The sequence below is a fragment of the Paroedura picta genome, chromosome 2 (genome assembly GCF_049243985.1).
Source record: "Paroedura picta isolate Pp20150507F chromosome 2, Ppicta_v3.0, whole genome shotgun sequence".
In the NCBI taxonomy this organism is placed as follows: Eukaryota; Metazoa; Chordata; class Lepidosauria; order Squamata; family Gekkonidae; genus Paroedura; species Paroedura picta.
In genome coordinates this window covers 143,021,899-143,048,813 of record NC_135370.1, presented here as the reverse complement: position 1 = coordinate 143,048,813, position 26,915 = coordinate 143,021,899, and the positions used below count along the sequence as shown (strand labels likewise).

Sequence of the window (26,915 nt, the reverse complement as noted above, 5' to 3'; positions counted from 1 at the left end):
AGTGCAAGCACCCTTCGTCAGACTATGATCTTCTTACATGACAGGGAATATATAGCAAAAATCAGTTCTGTTACATCTGTGTCAATTATTGAGTTGCTTTTTGGGGAATTGAGAGTTATAGCTAGCACTTGATTTGATTTTCTCCAATTCTGCTCCAATGACTTAATAAGATTTTTTTATGTATTTGCTGCTTTGATAGGTCTATATTGCTGCTATTCAAAGACAGAAGAAACAAAGTGACATCAAAAGGTGTCCTTTGGTTATAAATACCACAGATGACAGCAGTAGAGGTGACGCTTCTTCAGCCGATGAACTCCTAGAGCTAGTTCAAGCAGACCTGGGGAATTTGAGCAAACTCTGGCTGGCTGCCCTCCAGGATTTTGCTGTCTTAACTTTGCCACCAGAATATGCCTCTCAACTTCCTCCTGATGGTACGAAAACAAACAGAACTATTAACTTTCTACAGAAAGTAACTGGCAGGAACTCAGTGTCAAACATTTCCTAGAACCCAAGCGCACAATTTTCTCAACCTGAAATGTAGCATGATGGCAGGATATAATGCTCCCCCCCCCTTTTTTTTTGTATATTCATAAATTGGAACAAGAGCCTCTTGTGGCGCAGAGTGGTAAGGCAGCCGTCTGAAAGCTTTGCCCATGAGGCTGGGAGTTCAATCCCAGCAGCCGGCTCAAGGTTGACTCAGCCTTCCATCCTTCCGAGGTCGGTAAAATGAGTACCCAGCTTGCTGGGGGGTAAACGGTAATGACTGGGGAAGGCACTGGCAAACCACCCCGTATTGAGTCTGCCATGAAAACGCTAGAGGGCGTCACCCCAAGGGTCAGACATGACTCGGTGCTTGCACAGGGGATACCTTTACCTTTACCTTATAAATTGGAACATACTTGTCAGATTGCAAGTTACTAGATTTTGTGTTGTTTTGACTAATTAATAATACTTGTAAAAACTTTCCAGTCTTAGAGATTTAACATCAAGCATCAAGCACACATGATATATATAATAAATTCAGATTTCTCAGTCTGTTTAGTAAATGCTAAATATTTATTGCTCTCTTCTTGTAGGTGGTGCTTTTTATACTGCAGAGACAATGGAAAATTCAAGGCCACACTATCAAAACGCCTGGGCTCTTATTCTCCATGCTACAGCATTGTGGCTCACCAGCACAGGTTTCCTTGTAGGTGATTCTGATGAAGGTCTAACAAATCTCTCACGACCTGTCACTCCAACTACTATGTGTCAAGATTCTACATCCAGAGCTGCAATAAAATCACCTGAGGATGTGAATACTGACAGATTTCATCTTGTCTTGGGTTAGTGTCTAAACTTCTTATTGATTTCAAAAGTCATCTTTGTCAGGTGTTGCTGTAAATTGGTCTGAGCAATTGTGTATATGTTAGAATGGTGACTATCACATTGTTAAAGAATGTATTAATTGAGTGGGATTATTACAGAATATGATAAAGTTATTGAATCAGACCAATACTTCATCTTTACCTAAGACTGTCAAACAACAATGGTACCTGTTATAAATTGAACTGGCAGGTAAATGGACACACTACAGATCAAGTAAACCAATTTAAATACTTAGGTATAAACTTTAGTTACAACAGTAAATGGACAACTCAGAGGAAAAGTAACAAAGGCCCTCCTGGCACTTTTAGCCAAGTTTTATCACCGAGAAGGCAATAAAATTCTGCCAACCATCCTCCATGTGTAGAACACAAAAACAATTCTACAGATTCTATAAAGAATTTTGATATGGACAATTTGGACATTTAACAGTGACCTAGAAAACACACTATTTTCGTTTTTAGGTGACTATTAGAAGTATCAAATTGTGTGGCAAATCACACATTCGTCACAAAGCTTGGTCAACAACAATTTAAAAATTAATAGCCAGGAGACTAGAAGATACAGACACCCACTGGGATCCTCTATTAACAGTGTGTGCTTTCCTTAAGTTTGGGATATTCCTTTATCATTTAAAACCATGCCAATATATTTTCAGATCCTGGATGCAGATCCTCTTCAGACCCTTATGAAGAGCCTACCTATTAGCACATTTGAATATTTTGTCCTCAAACATAATGCAGAGCAAATTTCAGCAAATCTGGGAGATTGTTTTCATGAGTGCAACGTCCAAGATGCATTATTTCACATACTCTTGGAGTGTCCCAGGTTCACATGGTTCCATTATCCTTTGGCTATTTAAAAAAGCCAATTTTTTGTGTGCAAATGAAACACGGGATAAATGTTTTATTAAATAACTAAGACACAGTGTTTGTAACAGTAGCCAAGGTTTTGTTGGCTATTTTAAAAGATAACTCATATTTTATGGAAACTGTATATATCTAACCATTTAACATTTCTTGTTTGTTGACTTAGTATATGCCAATAAAAGTATTTTAATCTATCTATCCACAGTGGCAGCAAGAATGCATCCCAGTGTTCTGGAATTTAGCATCTTCTGCTGTTATTTTTTTTGCATACTAGTATCAGAGCCCATTTTAAAAATGAGCTTTGAAACGGGTGGCAGGCAGAAGGGCGCGAGAGGGTGGCTGCAGCTCCCTTTGGCCCACAAAGCAGGCTAAAGGGAGTGGAAAGCCCCCCCACCCGGGGGCGACAGGGCTTTGCGCCCTACAGGGAGGCTGCAAACTCCCCCCACCCCGGCTCCCTCCCAGCAGAGCGTACCTGCAGGCTGCAAAGCCCTTTCGCTGCCTCTCTTCTCATGGGAGACAATGTTGGCTGCAGCCACAAGGCTTCTAGCAGGCAAGGAGGGAGGGTGGGAGCTGAAGGGGAGGGCCAATCAGGCTGGACCTGGACAGACAGGGCCCTGGACAGTCTCCTCCCAGGAGGCTATTTCCCAAATATATAAGGGAGCAGAATAGTGTTAAGGATAGAATTCCTAGAGTTGCCAACTCTTTCTTAACAAAATGTTTGGATATTGGTGGCTAGGGAGGTAAGGAGAAATGTAGTACCATAGAACCGGGCTCTAGAGCTTTCCTTTACTCCAGGGGAACCCATCTCTAATCTGGAGATCAATTGTAATTCCAAGACCCACTTTGTGGTTGGTAACTGTGATGGACACACATAGCTAGGAGCCCAAGGGAAGCTAAATAGGACCTAGGAATCCTTAGTGGGAGGAGGCACTTCTGAAGGAGAAGGTAGGAGTGGGTTCTAAGAGGAGAGAATTTCATTGGCAGTTAGAGGGGGAGTTAGAAAGTCAGAGAGGAAGACATGGTATTGGAGAGAGACCCGAGGTGGAGGTTGGATGGAAGAAAGAGGATAAGAGTCCCGTGTCAGCCCTCTGAGACCCAGGGCAGCCAGGAAAAACCTCTCCTTGGGAATGTTTACTCATGAGTAACTCATGTTAGGTTTGCAATTTGCAGGCTAGAAGGGAGGAATGCTTTGGGGGTAACCACCACAGGCAATTGCAGCAGGAAAAATAATGCTGATGTGGTTGGGACTGAGAAAATGTGCACTTTCCCTTTCCATATGGATACCACATTGGTCTTCCTGCAATCTTTCCAAGACCATCACAACAAAGCAAATTTGAGGCCAATGGCATGGAAGATGGGGAAACTGTAAACAGGTCAGAGAAGCACCATGAGGCCATAGGGACAGGTGGAGTGGAGAGACACTTTCCCAGTAGCACCTTCCCAGTAGAACAAGAGTTGGTTTTTCTACCCTGCTTATCACTATCCAAAGGAGTCTCAGAATGGCTTCTAATAGCCTTCCCTTCTTTTCCCCACAACTGACAACCTGTGAGGTAGGTGAGGCTGAGAGAGCTCTGAGAGAAATTGCTCTGTGAGAACAGTTTTGAACAGGACTGTGACCAGCCCAAGGCTACCCAGCATGTGGAGGAGCAGGGAGTCAAATCCAGCTCGCCACATTAGAAGCCACTGCTCTTAACCACTACAACAAGCTGTACAAATTGCAGAAGCAGCTGTTGCAGGAGGATGGTATAAGTCTTTTTTGCTTGCTCATTGACTTCTTTTCCTTTGAATTTGGACCTTCTGGCCAATACCTTCCCTGAGCAATCCAAGGAGGGAGACACTCAGGTCTATTCTCACATTTTCTCTGTCACTTTCTCTTTTTCATCCTGTCTTGCTTCCATCTTCCTGAAGGTTTCCAGGTCTCTATGTAGAATTTACTAACCCAGGTATTTGTTTATAGAAGAGGAGTCAGGAATCAAACCCAGCTCTGAGATTAGAATATGCTACTCTTTAACCACTTCACCACATTGGAGGTCAAGAGGAGTAGAGTGAGGAGGGACAGAACCCAGGAGGGTCAAAGTGGAGGTGTATGTGCTAGCACCCATTTTATTCCTGGGTGTAACGGGCTTTGCCTCTAGTTTCTCATAAAGATAGGATAACCATGGCTTCCTCAGCAGTATCAGGCAATACGGGCTACTCATGGGCTCAAGGAAATTCCAATTCTCTAACAGAACAGACAGTTCAATCTGAAAGCTCATATATGGTTCTTAGTGAAGCAAGCATACAGTGTGATTTATACACCTTATATGAAGTAACAACCTGTAACAAGATCTATGAACTTTAGAAATATGTTGAATAATTCAATAAGTCTTTTCTTAACAAATTATAGTTGAGAATCACGATGGTTCCCTTCTTCCCAGACACAATAGCATCCAGTGACTGGAGTGAGAATGTCACACACATAGAGAAATAGATCTTTCCTAAATAGTGGAAATGTCACAGTAACCCTAGGAATTCCTGTTTTAACTTCTCAGTCCATGTTGCTGTGCTGATCATCTACCTCCTCCCTTTATCCATAAAATTAATATTTACAATAATGGCATTATCCCATATCTCCCATAGGCATTGGTGTGGAATTCCTCTGTTCTCCTCGGTCAGATGCTGCAATGGAAAATATTACTGCTTGTCTTCATGCTCTCCAAGTGCTGCTTGATGTTCCTTGGCCAAGGTCCAAGATTGGTGGTGATCAGGTAGCCATCTATTTTAGAAATCCTAAGTATTGTGGCAATAATGGTTTATTATAGTATTAATGGGTTTATTATACATATTAGCTTCAAAGCTCGTTCCCAAGAATGGGCTTTGAAAGGGCCCCCCTGCCCACCTCCCTGCCCATGCCACTTAAGGAGTTTTTGGGCCACTCTGACTCTGGAGCAGCTTGCAGCCAGATCAAGCGGCACAGGCGGGGGCTGGCCAGCCCTTCAGAAGGACAGACCTCATTAGCAGGGCAGGACAGCATGGAGCTGATTAGCAGGGCTGGAAGGGACTCATTAGCACAGGATGGGACAGTAAGAAGGTCATTAGCAGGGTGGACGGGAGGGAGGTCGTTAGCAGCGTGGAGGGCTCGCCCCCTCCACCATCACCCTTCGCCCAGGGCCCCTCCTCTGGCAGCGAGATGCGTCAGAGCACAGTGGCTAGCATTCAGGAATGGAGGACGGGAGCTGTAGGGGCAGGGCCCTATTCCAACTCGGACACCCTGGACATGTTCCACCCCCCAGACTGTTTCACAGATATTAAGAGGAACGATAGATAAGGGTATTTGTCCACTGCCACCATCTCCGTCATGATGTGTGATTCCACAGTCACAATGTGGAGGCCATTTGAAATCACTGCTTTGATGCAACTGTTACATATAGTGAACAGGGTCTAGTTTACTGCATAGATTGGTCCAAGTTGTGCGGCTTGTTTCCAGGAATCTGCACACAAAATCTGATTAGAATATGCACACAAAATCTATTTAGCCACACACAAAGAAGTTTACTATATGAAACAGCTGCTCCAGTAGTTGTGTTGTGAGAAACATTTTTGTCATGGAATTGGTTTACCATATTTTCCGATATCCTCAGTTATGTAGCAGCAAAAAAGAGCAAGTGTCCAGTAGCACCTTAAAGATGGACAAAATTTTTGGCAGGGTATGAGTTTTCATGAGTCTTCAGAAGTGAACAGTGACTCACAGAAGCTTATACTGTGCCACAGATTTTGTTAGTCTTTAAAATGCTATTGGCCTCTTGCTCTTTTCTGCTGGTACAGACAGATTAACATGGCTACCCATCTTGATCTACCTCAGTTTTATGACACTTTGCTGAGTAGAAAACATATACTTACTTTAATACCACTGAGAATCTTACAGTCTGAAATGGCAATCAGAATTTTTGGATGATTTCAGTGTGGTATAAGACATTGTGCCTACAACTTTACATGCAGGAGACTGTTTGATGTTTGCAGGTGATTTTTGAAAATATGGGCCAAACCTGTTCAGCTTCATCAGCAGAGTTTTGTCATATGATTTCAGACCATTATGGGGAACCACTGATACAATCTGAGGCCATATTTTATTTGTTGGTCTGCTACCTGTTGCTGTCTGAAGAAGTGTGCATGCACATGAAAATTTATGCCTTGAATAAAACTTTGTTGGTCTAAAAGATTCCACTGGGCTCAAATGTTGTCCTTGTGCTTCAGACCAACTCACCTACCCACCTGAACCTATTTGGGGTTTATAACCAGCTACATTTGTCTTTTCTACTGCATCTAGTGCAGAATCTTGTAACTAGGGATGGGAAAGTATTATCAATACTCACCAATGTGTTCCTAAGCAGCTGAACAGTTTTGTGTGTTGCAATTAGGAAGCTGTTTAGTTTAAATGTATATAGTGAATGGAGTATTGGAGAATTGGACTCCTTATTTAGCCATGAAGCATAATAAAATGACTTGACTTCACAGAGATATTGTGAGGTTGAAATGGAACACGATAAATGTTAATGAAAAAGTTTTGCTCATTTCTCTTTCATGTAGGAGCTGAGTGTTGAGCTGCTGAATGTTCTGCATCGACTTATAGTGACCAGAGAGTCCCCAGATATTCAACTTGCTGCTCTAGAAGTTGTTTGGCAAATTCTTTTTGCCGCTCAGGAACATGTCAAAGAAAAACGAAGAAGTGCAGAAGGTATAATTTACATGATAAAATTGCCCAATTTGGTGTGAAAATGGGTAATAAATTAACTGATGTTCTCAGTGCCAATGGCTTTATATTAATATCGTTTTGAATCTGTATTCCATATTAATTTTCATATTTGTCCTGCTGTATTAGAGTGTAACTTTTCTCTGGGGGAAGTGGGGTCAATAAGACAATGATTGGTAAGCCATTTATCTTTATTTGTGATAATTAGCATAGCTATTTAGTGTGTATTTTCTGGAATTAATCAGATTGTTTGAGATGTCTCCTACACCTCACACTCTCACACTTCATGAAGGAACTTAATGAAGGGTTACTTGTAACCTGCCACGAACCAGTTCCAGGAGTGGCAGGAAATAAAAATCTAAATAAATAAAAATAAAGGAAGGGATCTGAAGACAGATGCTTGTTTTGATATATGGATCGCTGTTGTTGAATTGAGGAATATATTTAATTTTGTTTATATATACAAAAATATAGCTAGCTATTGTTCACAGGACTTCGAGAAGTAAATCCGATTAAGAAGAAGACATCTGTCTTATATTCTTGTCTTCCCTTTCCTTTTTAGTGGATGATGGGGCTGAAGAAAAGGAAACCTTGCCAGAATTTGGAGAAGGCAAAGATACGGGAGGATTGATTCCTGGAAAGTCCTTAGTCTTTGCAACACTCGAGATGTGTGTGTGTATTCTTGTTAGGCAGTTGCCTCAGCTTAACCCTAAAATAACAGGTAGTCCTGGAATTACAGCTGGAAAACCTCAGTTGCTTTCAGAGAATGGAAGTAGACTGGTATCAGCAGCACTAGCTATCCTTTCTGACGTTCCTGCAGTCTGCTCACCAGAAGGTAGGACCAAGTCCCTGTATACATATACCTACATATTAAACAGGGGAACATTCCGAAGTGTTGGAGAGAGAAATGAGTTTTGCTTTTATATTTCCAGAACATGCTGAGGCAGGATGTTCCAAGTTTTACAAGTTATCCTTGGTCTTTAAAATTAATATTCCAGGACAGTGAGACAAGAGTTGATTCTTCTCACACACCAGCGCACAATGTTTTTTTTTTAAAAAACAATTGACCCACATGATTTGTTTGCATAAGTGAAAGGGTTGAAAGGGTACAGAGGAGAGCCAAGGGACCAAGCCCTATGAAGATAGGTTGAGGGACTTGGGAATGTTCAGCCTGGAGAAAAGGAGGTTGAGAGGGGACATGATAGCCCTCTTTAAGTATTTGAAAGGTTGTCACTTGGAGGAGGGCAGGATGCTGTTTCTCTTGGCTGCAGAGGAGAGGACACGCAGTAATGGGTTTAAACTACAAGTACAACGATATAGGCTAGATATCAGGGGGAAAAATTCACAGTCAGAGTAGTTCAGCAGTGGAATAGGCTGCCTAAGGAGGTGGTGAGCTCCCCCTCACTGGCAGTCTTCAAGCAAAGGTTGGATACACACTTTTCTTGGATGCTTTAGGATGCTTAGGGCTGATCGTGTGTTGAGCAGGGGGTTGGACTAGATGGCCTGTATGGCCCCTTCCAACTTTATGATTCTAAGTGAATTTCCAGAGCTGCATACTTGTTTAGGATTATTACTCTGAGGTTATACTGCTTGTGCAAGCAGACCAGTGTTGTGATCAGGTTTTGTGTTAATACATGTGTATACAGGTTTGTCGCCAGATTTTTCATAACATGTCTATTGGTTAAAATTTGCTTCTTGTTTATTTGTTAGCAGTTTGTTAGCCTCATTCTTTTATTCCTCTCCCCTTTAATGTGTTCTTATTGAATTGTAAGCTGTTAGGCAGGATCCCATTCATTTAATGTAATATTTTGTGAATGCTACAATACTATAATGTTGTAAATGTTTAATTTATAAAAGCTATAATTAGATTTGCAGTATAGACAAAGAGACTTCCATTTACACATCCAGTAAAGCACCTTTAAGGATCAAGTAATAAAATTATACCCTAGACATTGATCCAACCCTTCCCAAACATGAATATATTTGTTTTATCAACTGTTTCTTCTTAACAGTGTTTTTTCCTCATGTCTTTATCCTGATCTACAGGAAGCATTGCTGTTCTTCCGACTATCTTGTACCTGATTATTGGAGTCCTTAGAGAGACTGCTGTGAAATTACCCAGTGGCCAGTTACCCTTGACTGCAGCCGCATCATTGCAAGCTCTTAAAGGAGTTCTGTCTTCCCCCATGGCTCGGGCAGAGAAGAGCCGCACTGCTTGGAATGAATTACTCCGTAGTGCTTTGGTTACTATTCTTGGCTTTTGGGATTCAGGTAACTAAGGGTGTTGAGAAAGATAAGACGTACTTATATAATGGGTTGGATCGACCTGGAGAGTTCATAGGGTCGATGGAGGACATCTTTCCTCATCGCCTTCTTCTCCAAGCCGCCTGTCATTTTCATGAAACTCCTCTGAAGATTGATGAAGTCTTGCAAGCAAAATGAGGTCCAGGGTGGGTGGGTGCTGCAGTTTTGATGAGAAAAAAAATTAGCTCTTTTTCTTTCTTCCATTCCTGGTTTACATTCATAGAGAGGAGTTCCAGGGCAAGCAGCAGGTTGCTTCAGAAAGAAGGCAGATTGATTTTGCCAGCACCTTCCGTGAACTCTTCCGGTGGATCTAACCCACCTCCGGATACAAACACGAGTTGCCTAGTAACCACTGATGCCTAAGAGATACCTGGTAACAGGCACCCTGGCAGGAATCAGGCTTCTATGTATGCTATTTTTGTAGGACAGGACAACTAACATATTTTGCTCCTTTAGTCTCTTGCTTGAATTCATTATCAGCTTAGTTCCCTCATTCACATCATATTGTCTCAGTGGAGTTTGTTGCACATATGATTATACTACTAGTAATCAAGCCCATTGCAGTTCTAAATGCAATGGGCGCTAGCAGTGAGTGTGGGTTGGGGGGTGCTGGCAGGGGCCCGTGGAAGCGGACGTGCAGCCATAAATGACTAAACTAATTATCTAGTAGCAGGCATAACTGAATCATTCAAAGGGGTAATTAGCAGTTGGCAAGCAAATGTTATTAAGTGCTTGCAGTTTGTCAGAAGTCTTCTGATTGTTTGGTAGTGGAGCAGCACTCAGGGTCTACTACCTGGCAAATAACTTCCTTGTTTGAACTTGTGCTCTGTCAGGCTCCTCTAAAGGCTTGATGTGGGTAAGACAGCGTTATTTATTCAATCCAAGTAATCCTTGTCCTGTCTTCCAACTTTTAAAAAACGAACAGCATCTAGTTTTTATCTTGAAGGCTTCTGAATCAATAATGCAGCTTGTTGTGCGGCGTGCTGCCCAATTAGGCAGAAAGAGGCGAGGGAGCTTACCGTCCAGAGGGGCCATTTTTGAGGATGGGGTGCAGCTACGCGGCGCCATTCTGCTTGCATTGGCAAGCAGGGTGTGGGCTCCCGTGGTGGCTGGTCATTGGGGCTCAGTGTTTTAGCGACGAAGTTGGGCCGACTGGTCAACGGGGCGAACTGAGATCGGGCGGCGGCTCTTCGGCGCGTTCGCCGCTCCGGCAGCCAGAAGGCCGGCGGCCCCCGCCCCCCAGGCTCTCTGAAGCCCTGCCCGGCCGCCCCCCCACCCCACCCGATGCTCTCCGAAGCCCTCTCCTGGCTGCTGGAGCGGCTGCGCAGCGTCTACGACGCTGCGAAGCCGCTCCAGCAGCCAGGAGAGGGCCGGCCGCCCCCCCACCCCACCCGACGCTCTCCGAAGCCCTCTCCTGGCTGCTGGAGCGGCTGCGCAGCGTCTCCGACGCTGCGAAGCCGCTCCAGCAGCCAGGAGAGGGCCGGCCGCCCCCCCACCCCACCCGAGGCTCTCTGGAGCCTTCCCCTGGCTGCTGGAGCGGCTGCGCAGCGTCTCCGACGCTGCGAAGCCGCTCCAGCAGCCAGGAGAGGGCCGGCCGCCCCCCCACCCCACCCGACGCTCTCCGAAGCCCTCTCCTGGCTGCTGGAGCGGCTGCGCAGCGTCTCCGACGCTGCGAAGCCGCTCCAGCAGCCAGGAGAGGGCCGGCCGCCCCCCCACCCCACCCGAGGCTCTCTGGAGCCTTCCCCTGGCCTGACGCAGCTTCAGGCCAGCGGCAAAGGAGCAACTGCGAGCCGCGCTGCGCGCGGCTCGCAGTTGCTGGCGGCGGGAATCAGAGGGACCAATCGGCAGGCGCTTTGCGCCTGCCAATTGGTCCCTCTGATTGTCTGTCATGAGGAAGGGTCCAATCTGGACCCTTCCTCATCCCGGACACATCCCGCCCCAGAACCCCTTACTGTCTTATTTAGTCCGTGGCGCCCGCGGCGCCACGGGCGGTTTACAGATAAGCAATGCTGTTTGGTGACTAGAAGAAGAAAAAGAAGAGTTGGTTCTTATATGCCGCTTTTCTCTACTCGAAGGAGGCTCAAAGCGGCTTACAGTCACCTTCCCTTTCCTCTCCCCACAACAGACACCCTGTGAGGTGGGTGAGGCTGAGAGAGCCCTGATATCACTGCTTGGTCAGACCAGTTTTATCAGTGCCATGGCAAGCCCAAGGTCACCCAGCTGGCTGGATGTGGGGAGTGCAGAATCGAACCTGGCATGTCAGATTAGAAGTCTGCACTCCTAACCACTACACCAAACTGACTACTTTTAAGCATGAGGATAAAATTTGTAGCATTCCATGTAAAAATCCAGAATGAGTTAAAAACTTGTTTTAAAACACCAATATAAGATTGTTTTCTTTTTTATTGGTAGAAGGTCCTAATCAAGAATTGGATGAAGGCAGTCTGCTTACTGCAATTACAATATTTATTTTGTCTACAAGTCCAGAGGTAACTACCATGGAGTGCCTTCAGATGTCGTGCATTGAAAAGTTTAAATTAGCACTGGAATCAAAAGATCCTATTGTAAGTACTATATATTTCTTAAATTTATTTAGAAAACAAATTTGCTATCCTTGTCATATGTTTAACTGTTCCTCTGAACTGAACTGGAAGATGTGATTTTGACTTAATCTCTTTTGGTTCATATTTTTTATAACCATGTTAAAACAATTAAGAAGGATGTGTTGTGCTTTTATTCATAGCATCCTTTAAAACAGAGGTCCCCAACCCCCGGTCTGCGGCCCAGTACCGGGTCGCAAAAGCCATTGGAGCAGGCCGCCAGCGGCCGCGCCTGCCTCCCCCCTGCAGTGAGAGGGGGGTAGAGGCCAGCATGTCCAGCTGGTGCGGCAGCCGGTGCGGCACTGATGCTAACGTGCACACGCCAGAACTGCCGCGCGTGCGCGTTTGCACCCCCTGGTGGCCAAAATGCGCATGCGCGGCAACTCTGCACATGCGTGTTAGCGCCACCTGGTGGCCAAAACGCGCATGTGGGGCTGTTCTGCGAGTGCGCGCTTTGAGCAACTGCGGCAGCCGGGCCGCTGGCTCTCCCCCACCCCCGGAGACCAGATGAAGGTTGGGGACCGCTGCTTTAAAACATCTGAGTTTTACTTCTGCCAGATGCAATACATTTTCCTTTTTCACTTTACTGTCTCTGCAAACCCCCATTCTAGATATCTTCTATCCCAGGCCCTATGAGTTTGGGGACACTGTGTAAATCTGCAAGTATGTCACTTGATTTTCCTTGGTACATGTCCTGACATTTCTTCTGTGATTTCAGGTGCACAGCATCCCCAGGTGCAGGGGGCCTGGGATAGAAGGTGTCTAGAATTATGTAAGCCACTTTGGGTCCCCACTGGGGAGAAAGGTGGAGTGTAAATGAAGTAAATAAATTACTAGAATGTCAGTCAAAAGCTTCTGACTGGAATATGTAGATTCTATAACAGTTATAGTGAATGGTCTGTGCTGAGAGTAGGACAGTATAGATACTTCCGAAACCAAACTTAAACCATAGGAAGATTGCAGTTCATTCCAGGAAAAAATAGACATGGAATGGGTTTCAAACACTGTATGCAGAACAGTTTATGATGAAGAAAGAGTAAAAGCGCATATGATGATGCAGAAATATAGTGGATCATTTCCGTCTTTTCTTCCATCCCTGCTGTATCCAGCAAGATTTTCATCTTGTACCTTGCTACTGAAATCCTTTGCTTGTGATAAACACTATTTAATATATGCAGTAGGTCAGTGCAGGTCAGAATTGATGGTTCCTTGGGAAGCAAAAAGAATAAAACACTGAGGTCTCATGTCACAATGGTCATGTGTGGCAGGATAAATCCAAGTCTTTAGCCCAAATACTCATACATAATATTTGAATATGAACTTTGCTCTGTGAACCTGGATTTTCCTTATTCTTTGTAGGTACAGCTGAAATGCTACCAGCTGCTCCTTACCATTTTTCAGTATCCAAACCAAGCTGTCTCATATCCTTATGTTCATTCATTAATATCATCAATTGTGAGCAAACTGCAAGAAGCAGAGAAATGTAAACCTGAGAATGCTGCTGAACTCCAAGTTACTCAAGAAGGAATAAAAGTGGTGGCTGCTGTTATAGCTGTTGCCAAGGAAGAGCATCGTAAGTGCCGTTCACAGGGCTAAGAGCATCAACTTGTCTGATTCATCAACTAACTTACTGTCCATTTAAAATATGTATTTATGCTGATTTAAGCTGAAGAATCCCATGTGGAAGTATGTTTAGTACTCATTATATTGTTGCTAATTGATCGGGGTGTGCCTGGCTCAGCGGTATGCAGACATACCCCTACCCCACTCCCTTGGTCATATTCAGAGTCTTTTATTCCCAGGGAGTGGCATTTTGTGGAGATCAGTGAGATGCTTGGAGGAGTGGGGATTCTGCTGATAGGGAATTTAGTCTTGATCCAACCCTTAGGAATGTAATTTGAAGAACATGACTGGATTCAGGTAGTATATTTGGACTTTCCAGTTCAGTTTGATTGGCTTAAATGAAGTATGTCATGTTCACAAAGCCATGGACTGCAGCCAAAGTCAAATATAATAAAAGGACCACCTGTTTAGGTTTCAGGTTGCACCAGTAATTTTTCTTCACTTTGGAACAGGTAGAAGCACTTTAAGATATTTTTGACTGAAGCAACTTCATAATGTTAATGCAGTTTGAACATATAAAAACTAGCCATTGTGTTCTGGAGTTGTTGGCTTCTTCAGACTAATCCACTAATCCACAGTGCTCTAGTGTAGCTCCTTCTCTTGCACGCACCCAACCAAGACTAGCCTTAGAAAGATATAGCAGAATAATAAGGCCTTCTATAAGCTGTTGAAATTGTATCTATGGGACTGCTTCTCCCATTATGTCCCCCCCCTCGTTGAGAATGTTATGGTCTAATGACTAGAATCTGCTTAGGGTCTCTGTCCCTAAAGAAATAAAACTCTCATCAACCAGGGCTAGAGCTTTTTCAGCTCTGGCCCCAGCCTGGTGGAATGCTCTGTTGAATGAGATCAAACCTTAAATTGCAAGACCTAAAATAAAGCTGTTCCACCAGGCCTATGGTTGAGGCAGAAAGAGGCCATCACAATTTGTGGCCTGCCTAACCAAAGAGCCCACCCAATCATGACGTCACTGAAATAATGCACATCCCAATCTCCACCCCTGAAACAGGTATGATGAATGCAGCTAATATGACGTAATTTAATTATTTTAATTCAAATGTTAACTGTATTTAAATATTTTGATTATGATGGTGTATCCTATGTTTTAACTCTGTAAGCCACCCTAAACCTTTGGGGAAGGGCAGCATATAAATAGAATAGATGAATAAATAAATAAATGGTATAGTTGAAGTAATTGTCTTTGTGAAATAGTGGCATTAACTAATATGCACAAACTTTTTTTCACAGGAACTGACCTAGTGGCTTGCTTTCTACCCATGCTGATTTCATTTCTCTTGGATGAGAATGCCCTTGGGTCAGCTACAAGTTCCGCTCGGAATCTACATGAGTTTGCTCTGCAGTATCTGATGCAGATTGGACCACAGTATTCCTCAGTCTTTAAAAAACTAATGGCTTCTTCTCCACCAATGAAGGCGAGGCTTGAACTGGCTGTGAAGGGCAATCAGGAAAGCATCAAAGACAAGACAGCAGCTAAGCACGCCAAGACTCCTGAGAAAAGTTCAAGTATTCAATTAAAGACCAACTTTCTGTGATTCCCCCCCCAATCCTAAGCACTTTCATAACACTAGAGAAAAGTCCCTTTTCAATTCTCACTGTTTTCATTATGGAAGATGTGTTTCCAACTAGCACATTATGGCACCAATTTCAGAGGAGTATGTGCATGTATTTGTGCGTGCACACTAACTGATCAGACGGTTGTCTCCCCTACTGTGCTTACAGCCAAGGGTACCCAGTGTGGAAATTAGAACTAAAAATGCAGCATCTGTGTGCATTCATAGTTCACAGTCGAGAAAAGATACCTCTTGTTTTAAAAAGAAAACAAAACTGTAATGTTACATTTTCCAATTTTGTCTCTAAACACACAATAGCATTGTGAGTAAAATACAACAAAATTAATTAGATATATAAAATCTCAAATGGTATTACAATATTTATATGACACTTGGATGGTAGCACAAATGAATTGGAAGAATCGTGTGCATCTGCCTTTCTTGCTTTTGGTGGAGCAGCTCTCAGTGTGCAACTAGAGCAGTTCAAAAGTTGACATGAGAGCTGCCCAAGAAAGAAGTATTCAGTGCATGTTCACTGTTGGCTCCCATGGAGTGTGGCGAATGCTGTGAAAATCCTCCCTTTCTCTCGTTGCAGTTAATGGCACAGAATGTATGACTAGCTGCACTGAGAACACTGTAAGGACACATGGCATTGTGTTTCCATTCCAGGGGGCATCTGAGTTGCCGCAAAAGGAATGTTGCTTCAGATGCATTCAGATTATATTTCAATCTTAAATATTAGGCTGCAATCATTGTTAAAAATCCTGATATTATCACATTTTAATTATTTTAAAACATTCATTACTGCAATATTATTGCATTTATTCCAGCAAATGGCACTACTGAGGGGAAAATCGTTACCTGTTTTCATAGACCATAGTGTGTGTAGAGTTGTTATCTAAAACCCAGCTGTGTTTTAAAGTATTACTGATAGCTTTAATTTCTTATGAATTCTGAATCTGCTGCAGCTTTGAGACTCTGCTCGTGCAGTTATTTGGAGGATTTATATTTAGACAGTTAAGCACATGTGTGTGTGTGTGTGTGAATTGCCGCACTGTGGCCTTATTACTGCTTATGAAGTCCTATTAAATAAACTGGTGTCTCCATATATATCATGCTAAGCAGATATTGGATATTGGGTATCTTGTTCAGAAGACAGTTAAGTTTTGATGCACAGTGCCTCTACATATGGTGTCTTGTCTGTCATACTCATTTCATGATTTCCATTTGGTCAAATTGCCATAGACCATGAACATTCAGATGCACATTAATTGTAGAGGAAAGTGAGATTACAAGTTGCAATTCAGAAACAAAATACAATGGTAGGTTTTAAAGAAGGGATCATATTTAGCATCAAAGTCTACCTGTTTATTACATCAACTATGAATTATTTTAAGATTTTTATTGGCAACAATTACCTTGTTGTCTTGCCAGTATTACCCAAAGTGAACCAAACACTAGCACACATAGTATTTCTATCAAAGAATCAGTAGGAAACCTTTTTGTAACCGTGTACAAAACTGAGACTCAGGAAGAGTGTACTGTATTTTACTATACAGCTTGTACATAACACTGTAAATTGTACAGAATTAACCATTTGAACAAAGCTCTTGCAAGTCATTTTCTAATTTACATTAAAGCTAATTTTTTCACTTAAAGTTGTGTGCTTACTATTTTTAATAACTTGAATATCAAGGATTGTCTTTTAAAACCTACAATTTGGCCATTGTGGGCTGGCTTTTACAAAAGGGATTGAGGACTCCATGAAAGAGGACATATTCCCTTCCCACCCTCAGCACAAGCCCCAGCTGTCTCTTTGCTGCCTCCTCCTGGTTACCAGCAACTTCAAAATGCTGCCTGAACTGCAGATTGCTTTTTCTGATGTTTATATATGTAAGGATATAACCAGTAAGGGATGTTGTGCTAACATTCCAGTTTTTGTTTTGTTAATTTTAGGTTTTAGGTTAAAATCTGGGGATTCCTTTGTCTGCTGAGCCAAACTTCACCATTAGATATAGTTACATAGGCTCTCCTTAGGTACCTAACATTTTAATTTTTTAGACATTTGCATCCCACCTTTATTTTTTGGAATGTTATGTTTCCAGGTGATATCCAGCTAGCCATCAACCACACACCTATTTGCCTTTCATTCAGTTTCTTCCTGGATTTGGTTGTGTATAGATTAATCTGGCAATAGAAGCAGAGAGAGGCTTTTTTGGTGCTTTGTCCTACCCATTCCACATGCACAATGCTTAATTTTTGTTTTCAAATGCTGTGCATGCATTTCTGATCATGTGGTTTTTTCTGCACTTATTAAAAGGAAATCCTGAACTTTGAAAACTGCTCCATGAATGGTCGTGACTTCATGACTGATTGGTTCTTGTGTTAGTCTTGGGCAAATTCAGTTTTTCTTAAAAACCAAGTTTACCCCAGATACCAGCAAGAATTGTGAGGTATATAAGGTTGTCTGAAGTGTAGTGGATACTTCCACAGAGAGAGCTCACCTCTGAAATGATGTATATTTGTATATTTCTAATGGTTCTCTTTTAGAATGTAAAATATTTTTCATCTGGAAGAAGTTACATGTGTTCATGCCAAATGAATCTAAAAGTGTTATAAACAGTGTTTTGGTAACATTCTAATGTCTAAGGTTGGAATATGTTAGGGCAGGGGTAGTGAACCTGTGGTCCTCCAGAAGTCCATGGACTACAATTCCCATGAGCCCCTGCCAATCAATTATCTACTGGAACTGAGCTGTTGGCTTTAGAGGCTGTCTCTCTCAGTGATTGCTTAAAACACAACAAGATAAAGCAGCACTTTTTAAAAGAGCCTGCCTGGTCCACTTGAGAAACTCCAGACCTCCCATCTGTCCTTGCTTCTGTGATGCCAGTGCATCTCTGATAATGTTTTTGTGTCTCTAATCATTTAACACCAGGATGGATGGAGGAAACAGATTGAAATTACGAATGCCAGACATGAAGGTTCCAATTCGATATGTAAATGGATCCAATATGCCAAAATTTTAAAATAATGCTCACATGAACGGAAACATAAGACAGTAGGAGTTGGTGGCTGAAACCTTTCCATGCACTTAAAAACCTCAGGAAGGGGGTCACGAAAACTCAGATGTGACTTGGCAGCACTACACATGTTGATTTCACATGTTCTGCTGCTTTCTGTGTCCCCATGTGGGACACATTTTAGTGTTGGATCTATCCCAGTGTCAAAATGTGTCCTCACAACCATGACAGAAAGGTTTCAGGATGGTGGGTTGTTTGCAGGTAGGTGGGATTGCATTCTCTGCTGTGCTTTGCTGTCATGCTGCCTAATAGGCATTTCCAGGCCACTGTAAGAGAGGGCAGAGCTGGGCCTGCTGCTGGAGAGGCCCGGTTGGTCCCTGGGGTGGCTAAGGGAATGTGGAAAATACTTGTATTACCTTAACCCAGGACAGTGGTGCCTAAAAGCATGTGAGGCTTGGGAGAGGCCCACCCCAGCGGCAACATCATATGGAAGCTGGGATTAGCCCCGCTGCCATATGACTGCACTTCCAGCCTTTTCCGCATGGGCCACACACACACGTGCGCGTGCACATTTATCATTGCAAGCATATGTATGAAGGAAATTAAATGATGTGACTATAGCAAAAGCAATACCAGGAGACAGTGATGGGTTAAATTATCACTGCTGGAGGTTCCTAGCTAGAGGACATTCATTGCCTGCTTTGAGTGGGGGCTATATGGTTTGAGAGATTCAACACTTCCAGTAAATGACAGGTCTTGCTCGCCTGAAGGAGCCACAGAAGACTTCAAACGCACATGGCTTGCTTTTGCAGACTTTAACTAGCTTTTATTTCTTTTATTCTTAGACCCAAATTCGAGTCTTCACAAAGCATTTTATGCTACTATCACACTTATTTTAAGCCAAAAAATATAATTAATCATTTTGGCAGATAGGCAGGTCAAATGCCAAAGTAGGCAACACGGGGCATGAGCTAACTGAAAAACAATCAGAAGACTTAATTTCAAGTCCCTCACTGAAGTACAGGACAACTGATATGACAGGTATCATTTAAATGGTTTCTGCATGAAGGTGGCCATGGACCACTTTGCCAATTCAACAAATTCTCACTGGGGTAGCTTGAGTATAGCCTTTTTTGTATGCACGGCTTATTTTCGATTATCACTAAATTCAGGTCGGTATGCCTTTAATTCAAATCCTGCACATGCATTCTGCACCTTTCCTCTGTCTGATCTTCTCTTGGGAGTCACAGAATGTATTTTCTGCATCCCAGAGAGAGAAAACAGTGTTGCAGCGCTGAGGGCTCGTGTGTGTGTAGATGTGGCTGGTCTCTCCTTATTGATCAGTTTCATGCTCGGTGAGTTTTTTTGAAATTGTTAGAAGATATTCTTGAAGCTGAATTTACTGTCCCGACACTATTTTAGCAGAATGTTAGTGGTCCGTCCCCCCAATCAGTGTACAAACTCCAGTATTGCTTACTTTTGACCTCTTGTCAATTTCATATTATTTCAGTATGTGCTAGTTCTTGTATCACATTGGTGATGATAATATTCCTTCCACCATGCATGAAATGACACGACAGATACAAATTTTAGCTCTGGGTTTGATTTAATCAGCACAGCCAATCAAGTGAACCCATAACCTGATTTTAAAATAATTGTATGTATCTGTGTAAATGTCCCCTTTAAAAAAACAATTTGCATACTCTCTTGGACAATTTCAGGGAATAATAGCTTTGAAACTGCCAAGCTTCCTTAATATTGTATTAGCAACGACATCCATTTGTTATTTATGTTATGAAACAATGAATCTTTAGAAATGGCAATTTTTTTTACTGAAAAAGAAAGCGTTGGGAAAATGTTTGCACTTCACATCCCTGGAAGCAGCAGTCCTACCCCATGCCATATACATTGCAAACAATTTTTTTTATTCCTTTGAATTGTCTCTCAAGGATCCATTATGCACGGGGGGAATAACGCACATTCGGGGTGGAATGGCAGCGACTAAAATCACTGATAATGCACGGTGCCGGCTGCAACCGGCCGCAGCTTCGGTGCACGCCGCCGAAAAAGCCATGTTAGTGAAACGCGGAAGAAAGCGCAGCTTCCAGGTGACCGGGGCGCAACCAGAAGTGGCACCGGGATCACCGCGTGCATAATCGGTTACTCTGGGTTTTGCTGCCGTCGCTCTCCGTCCCGTGCATAACCGGTGTGCTTGGTGTCTTCCCCCTCCGCGTTTTCCATGTGACCCGAAATCGCCGTTTCGGCGGCCGTGCATAATGGGCCTAGCTGCTGCTTGATTTTAAAGAAACTTTGTTCAAAGCTTCTGGGACTAGAGTTAGCCACCTTAAACAGAGGAAGAAGTGTTAATTATCCTGAATTAAGTTTGCTTCAGAAAGATTACAGAAGTTCAAATGCTTCACATGAACAACAACTAAAGTATGACAGCCTCTTGCATATGCTCCATGCTGATTGGCTAGAACCTAAGGCTGAAATCTTCCTCACTACTTCAGATCAGAGGCACAGAGAGAGGCAGCAGGATGTTTAAGAAGGGAGTTAACTTCCTGTCTGCTGGACTCATAGGTCTGAGGTAGCAACGTTTACAGCATATTTGTTTCAGCTATTATTTTCAAGGGGAAGTAAATAGACAAAATCCTGCTTAGCCATGCCCAAAGATATGGATAGAAATGTATCCATCAAGAGCTGATAGTGCCTATTTGAATTTCGTAGAAGACACTAAGAAACTAAAAAAAGCTGTGTTGGCTTCTCTGGAAGTTAAACTGGATAACTTGGCAGCCACATCAGCCTCTGTTTTCTATACTGTATTTGGAAGACAAAACTCTGAAGCTGCCAACAATGCTTTTATTACTATGGTTCATAGTACTTTTAAAAATCCATTCCTACATTACAAAAAAAAAGTCAGGCACAACCACAGCAGCATGACTAATTAAAGCACAAACAATTTAGTAGGCAACCTTCAACACAGTCCTTGCTGCAGCAAATTGCACATGCTACTAAGTGGTAAACACTTATGCAGCTGACGTAGAGTTACATGTGTGACTGCCAGGATCCAAGATTCCAGACACTGACACTCTAGGAACGCCAAGAAGATGACCCTATGTTTACTCCCAAGGGTTGTGCAACAGCTAGACAAGGGAGAAGAGCTACTGTGCTATGAGCTTAATGCAAAGCTTCACCCAACATCCTTTCTCTGAAATGGAAAACAAAAAATTAAAACAAGAATTCTTTTTTGGGAGATTGAAGTATTTTCAAAATGTCTGAAAAATCAGCCAGCCAGGGTAACCAATCATTGGACTGCATAACTCTTATCAGCTGACAAAACAAGTAAGTACCTCATAGTTACATTAGCTAAATTGGAAATAATCTAAGGCAAGAACTTTTATCCTCCTTTAAAGTTGGATTCTTAAACAAAGGGAATTTAATGGTTTCTTGTTCAAGATTTAGGAAGTATTTCTGAAGGATTATTTTGTACTATGTAGAAGTGAAAGAGAGTTACATCAAACATTACTGAGCACCTGGCTGCAAGCATATAGTAAATGAATTATATCTATTTATACTTGGAAAGCAGTGTCATCCTGAGGCACTTGGCTAAGTGCTATGGGTCACTTGGGGTGTTTGCACTACACTTTGATCTCTGTATCCCATTATGGCTTTATACATTTAGAAGAGAGTGGGAGGCAAATGAAAACCTATCTGTGACATCTGACAGCAACAACAAATTTAAACAGGATGTTAGGAAGGAAATGTTTTGGGGCTGAGGAGAGACTCATAAATATATCTAAATCCAAATAATGAAATGCCAAATATCTCTTTTATTATGTTATTTAAATATTTTTAAATATATCTGTTTAATCCATTATGTTAAAGGGGAAAATACCACTTTGTCTATTGAACAACAGCAGTTTCCAATTAGAAGTGGCAGACAGCTTAAAAAGCATTCCCACATTTATTAACCTTTTACTGCTTTTCTATGTCATATTGGCAACAAATATTAGTTCCTGCTATCTCAGTGGGGTTTGACATGTGTTAATTATATTGAGATAAAGATATGATGGGTTAGGAATGTTTATTCCAATAATCAGTCATCTCCAGGTCTGCCCTGTTTAAAACTTACAGTACTGATTTCAGATAGGCTTCACTGCAGATGCTTAAGGAGAAGGTCTCAGAAGGAGTGGAAATAATGTTTTTAGACATATATGTGTCCTCCTTCCACTCTTTTGAAGCAAGCTGTTTGATACCCCCAGGATGAAGGTTCCAATGCATAGGCCTGATCTGAAAACACTTCATCCATCATGACAGGTGAATGGTAACAGTAGTAGTGTTTTTCACAGTGTCTATAACTATTCAGATTGTTACCTGTAATGCATCTATCTGCAAGAAACATGTATCATACAATGGGCTCTGTTGTATTTTTTAAAATTTAATATAGAGACAGAGTCATAGGACTCAAGGGCCTGAAGATAATCCACTATAGAGTTGTTAAATTCAAATAAATTAGAGAACTCCTATTCCCTATCAGGAAGGTGTTCTAAGGCCACACCTATACTTTTTTCACTGAAAGATATTAATACCACTTGGAATCAATACCTTACAATAAATTCAATCACAATTAAGCAATACAAGTTACCTATTATAGTATCAATGTGATGGCAATCTAGGTATATATTCATAACACCTGGTTGGCAGAATGAAGCACAATTACTACTTTGCTTCCTTCATTCTTCTGCCTATTAAGGGCAGCTGCTTCCTAACTAGGAATGTGATTTTCTAAAGCTGAGTGTGATAAAGGTGTCTCTCGTTCTATTGGGCACCACTAAAGGACTTGATTATTTTGATTTCTAACTTAGTGCAAAAATAGATTCAGGTGGGTAGCCGTGTTGGTCTGAAGCAGCACAACAAAACAAAATCAGAGTCTAGTGGCACCTTTAAGACCTACAAAGATTTATTCAAGGTGTGAGCTTTCGAGGAAGAGTGCTTGCACTCCAAGGCTCATGCCTTGAATAAATCTTTGTTGGTCTTAAAGGTGCTACTGGACTCTGATTTTGTTTTTTAGTGCAAAAATGTTTACAATAAATCCACCAGCACAATTAGTGATGATTAAAAGATCACTTCTGTTTTCCACTAGTTTTGGTAAGATGATTGACATTTACAATGATATTGACACATCACATTGAGACATCACAAGACTAAGCCTTTCCCCAAGTGATGTAAAGCTAGTGATGTTAGGTCAGTGGCATGTGACCGGCTATTCATATGTGGGGTGGAGCAATTTCCAAGCTCTTTATTCTTTGCATACACCCTTTTTCAGGTGATGGCAGGAAGGATCTTCAATACAGTCACCAATAATATTTTAATGCTCTGTAATACTATATTGCTTATATTAAGTTCATTTTGACTAATGAGCTTGGTGGAAAAAACCCCATACAGCTCCACAAAGCCAGCTATTATGGTGAACAAATGGGTCCAAATGTTCAGACTTTTCTTCTGAACTTTTAACTCACAGAAAATAATGATACACAGTGCAGGCTGATAGATAAGCCTAAAGGCAGTCACAAAAAATGAGCCAATTATATGTTATGTGGGGAAAAGAATCATTTCTATATCCACAACTTTCGGTGGTAGCCCCTCCTCCCAAAGGAGTCTTGCGGTGCCCCTTTAAAAACACTGACTTCTTGTGTGACTGGGGACGAAAACCTCCATCAGTGCTGCGCATCTGCTCTTTTGGGTCTGTCTTTCTGCTTGGAGGTGGTTTAACTGGTTTTCCAAGACCTGCCACTTTTTAGACACGTGTACACGAAGAAACAACTCCCAAGCGTCCGCGTGAAACAAATGGGGAAAGTTTGCGATTCCTCAAACACACAAAACTCACGACTGGGGGGCGAGTCTCGGTTCGCGGGAGAAGCGGGGCCGAGGAGCTGCGGGTGGTGAGAGGGGAGGACGTCTTGGCCACAGCGCTTCTGTCTGTCTCTTTTCCTCCAACGCCTGTCCCGAAAGCCGAAGGGGGGGGGGGGAGGAGGGTAAACCAGAAACAAAAGCAAGGCAGACAGAACGCGTGACAAGGCTCTGGCTGGGCCGCAGCCACGGAAGCCGGCGAGGGTTGCCGCAGCGCCATCCGCGGCTGCCTTCCGCATCTCCGCCGGGAATCCTCCTGAGCGTGACTCCGAGGCTGGCGGGCGGCTGCTGCTGCTGCTCCTCCTCCTCCTCGTCGTCGTCGTCTTCTCGTGTCTGTGGCGCTCGGTGCCCCCCCCCCCCTTGCCCAATCCTCTGCCGGGAGGATCAAGATGGACGGGGTGCGACGGCGCTTGGCCGCGGCCTGAGGGGGAGGGGAGGGGAAGGGCTCCGGAAAGCAGAGGGGCGGCGGCGGCGGCGGCTGAGGCAAGGGTCCGGGACGCCGAGGTGAGTAAGCGGCGCGGCGGCGGCGGCAATGGGACGCTGCGGCCGAAGAGGCAGAGCCTAGCGCCGGCCTTTCCTAAGCGCCAGGCCGGGTCACGCTGTGAGGCCTGCGGCTTGGAGGCAACGCGAGTGCCGCGGCTTTTCCGGGCGAGGGAAGTTCTGCAGTTTGAGGTGATCCCAGGGGGGCGGCGGGCCGGCTGCTTCCAGGGACGGAAGGCGGCGGGGGCAGAGTCGGCCGAAGGAAGCCGCCCAAAGCCCCGGCGCGGGGTGGTCGAGGGAGCCGGGGAAGAGGGGGCGGCGGCGGCGGCGGGTTAGGCCCAGAGGAGCCTCTCTGCCGCATGGAGGAAGGGGTGCTGTGGAGCCCGGGCCTCTCCGTGGGCCGCCTCGGCCTGGTTGAAGGCGAGGCAAGCAGGTGCCCGTGTGCGGCTCATCCCGATTCCTCCGGCCGCTGGTTCTGGGCCTGACCGGTGAGGAGGGATTAACTTTCTTTTAGGCCTCCGGAGACTGTAGTTTAGCACTATTCTCGAGTCTCCCCCAGAAATAGGGAAAGAAGGGATTGTTTTTGTAGCCGAGGGAGACAAGCAAAAGTTGGTAGGGCGATCCTGGTTGTCTTGCGTGGCGTTGGCTTTCTTTAGGCTTATTAAAGAGGGCGCCGAGGGAACAAGGTCACACCAGCAGCCCTTTTAACTCCCCTTTTGCCTCTCCTGCTGATAGTGGTCGCTCAGGGTCCTGAGTAATTAAACGCCGAAGACGACTCCCTCGGACTTTTAGCTAGAGGTGCCGGGCATTGAACTAGGCACTTGGAGCCTGAAAAGCATGCGCTCTGCCATTGAGCTGTGGTCTCTTCCCTGTGTTTGTTAATAGGGAAATAAAGTGTGCATCAAATGTGTCTCCCGCATGTGTCTTTGCATTTGGACATATTTGGAATGATTTTCACAACAAAACAGGCAATCTCAGTTGATCATATAATACTTCTTAGATTGATATACTTTTGTGCTATATATGGGGTCTGCTTAATCTTTTTAAAAACCCAAAGATACAGAAATTACTGCTGTTTCTTCTTTGATCTCAAGCATGCTTGCTTGGAATGGCAGAGGCAGACTTTGCTGTTTTATTCAGGATTACGTTAGGTCTTGTATTCTTAATTTTTTGTAAATGTCCTTTTTCTGTGCTCTTAACGTTACGTTTTAATCACTAACTGATCACAAGTAAACTTTGCCCAGCCAGCATTTGGTTAAGACCACAATTGCTGGGAGCCTTTTCCCCCCTCCCCTTCTTCCTACCCCTAGTATTACAGTGACTGTTGAAATATTTTGGGCTGTTTTTAACCTTTGGCATCTTTGTAATAATTTACATTTTTGGAGGATAAAAGGAATGACCTGAAAATATTTTACTGAGAGCAAGTACTTCTATGTCTGGCATATTGTGCAGTGTTAGTGATTGTAGTGGTCTAGTAGCAAGATGGTTCTGAATCTCCATAAAGACTCTTGATGTATAAATAACTGTGCAAAAGCATTAGATGTTCTATTTCAGTGTTCCTGACTCTAGCAAACCACATGGGAAATATTTATCCCTGAAGTGAAAACCACTAGGCCAAATGGCAGATTGGGAAATAATAGGATTAGACTGTACTTCTAAACACACTGATTAGGAAGTAAACCCCACTGAACTCAATGGGATTTTTGTAATGAGCAAACATGGAAAGAATTATGATACATGTTCAATTTTAACAGTTCACTGTGCCTTATATCATATTTCAGGGTGGTTTTATCTAGTTAAAGTTAAGGGTTTAAAAGGGCGGAAATCACCCTTTTCTTCCTTATCCTCTCAGCATTTAACTTTAAACTGTTCTAACTTTGTAAGGCTCAAGAAAGAGCCCTGATACTTTTGGATTTTATTTTAATAGTGTTCTCTATTTGTTTGGCTTGTTATATGTTAATTGGGGAATATATAGCCTAAAGCTATGGAGAGAAAGAAAGCACAGATCCTAGTAAAAGTAGTAAAAATTATCAGTGTTTCTGTTGTCAGAATCCTAGGTTATTATTTAGGAAGAGGATATTCTTAATCTTTTGAAATTCTGATGTTCAAAAAGTGTCTCTTTATCTTTCTACAAAGTTTAATTTACCCAGCTGTATAATGCTGTGATGTTGCTGCAACAAACAAATACATGTAATGACTGCAACACCACTTCATTGTTGCTAGTGGCATTTGGTAGTGTCCCTTTATTCTGCTGATGTAGCCACTGGAATTGATGTTATGGCTCCAAGGCCGTAATCAGCATGCAAATTGGAATTACAGAGATTTCATGACATTGAAATGGACATATAAGAGGGTGAGATCATTAAAGTCAGATTTGGAAAACATTTAAATTTTCCAAAAACGAGTAAAAGATTTTAGGTGGCAGCTATCTTTCAGATTTTTTA

General features: G+C 43.0%; 2 protein-coding genes and 1 long non-coding RNA gene across 14 annotated transcripts in view; 2 read left to right on the top strand and 1 right to left on the bottom strand.

Moving 5' to 3' along the window:
• The window catches only part of HEATR5A (HEAT repeat containing 5A), an 80,781-nt gene extending 64,062 nt beyond the window's left edge, over positions 1-16,719 (top strand). For all 3 annotated transcript variants that reach the window (XM_077323043.1, XM_077323044.1, XM_077323042.1), the window contains 9 exons: positions 200-431; positions 1,077-1,325; positions 4,854-4,981; positions 6,801-6,948; positions 7,526-7,798; positions 9,010-9,234; positions 11,680-11,831; positions 13,227-13,440; positions 14,739-16,719. In XM_077323043.1, the coding sequence (XP_077179158.1) occupies positions 200-431; positions 1,077-1,325; positions 4,854-4,981; positions 6,801-6,948; positions 7,526-7,798; positions 9,010-9,234; positions 11,680-11,831; positions 13,227-13,440; positions 14,739-15,043 (1,926 nt within the window). In that variant the 3' untranslated portion in view covers positions 15,044-16,719. The remainder of the gene's footprint in view (positions 1-199; positions 432-1,076; positions 1,326-4,853; positions 4,982-6,800; positions 6,949-7,525; positions 7,799-9,009; positions 9,235-11,679; positions 11,832-13,226; positions 13,441-14,738) is intronic.
• Positions 286-11,684, bottom strand: LOC143830493 (uncharacterized). The gene is made up of 3 exons (XR_013228499.1): positions 11,265-11,684; positions 9,268-9,806; positions 286-425 (listed from the first exon to the last, which is right to left on the bottom strand). It is a non-coding gene; the product is annotated as an uncharacterized LOC143830493 (long non-coding RNA).
• A 7,621-nt stretch (positions 16,720-24,340) lies between the features above and the next one.
• Positions 24,341-26,915, top strand: part of HECTD1 (HECT domain E3 ubiquitin protein ligase 1) — a 70,847-nt gene continuing 68,272 nt past the window's right edge. For 5 of the 10 annotated variants that reach the window (XM_077323041.1, XM_077323037.1, XM_077323033.1 and 2 more), the window contains exon 1: positions 24,343-24,495. The gene's annotated coding sequence lies outside the window, so the exon portion shown is untranslated. The other 5 variants (XM_077323040.1, XM_077323038.1, XM_077323034.1 and 2 more) reach the window with 3 other exon arrangements.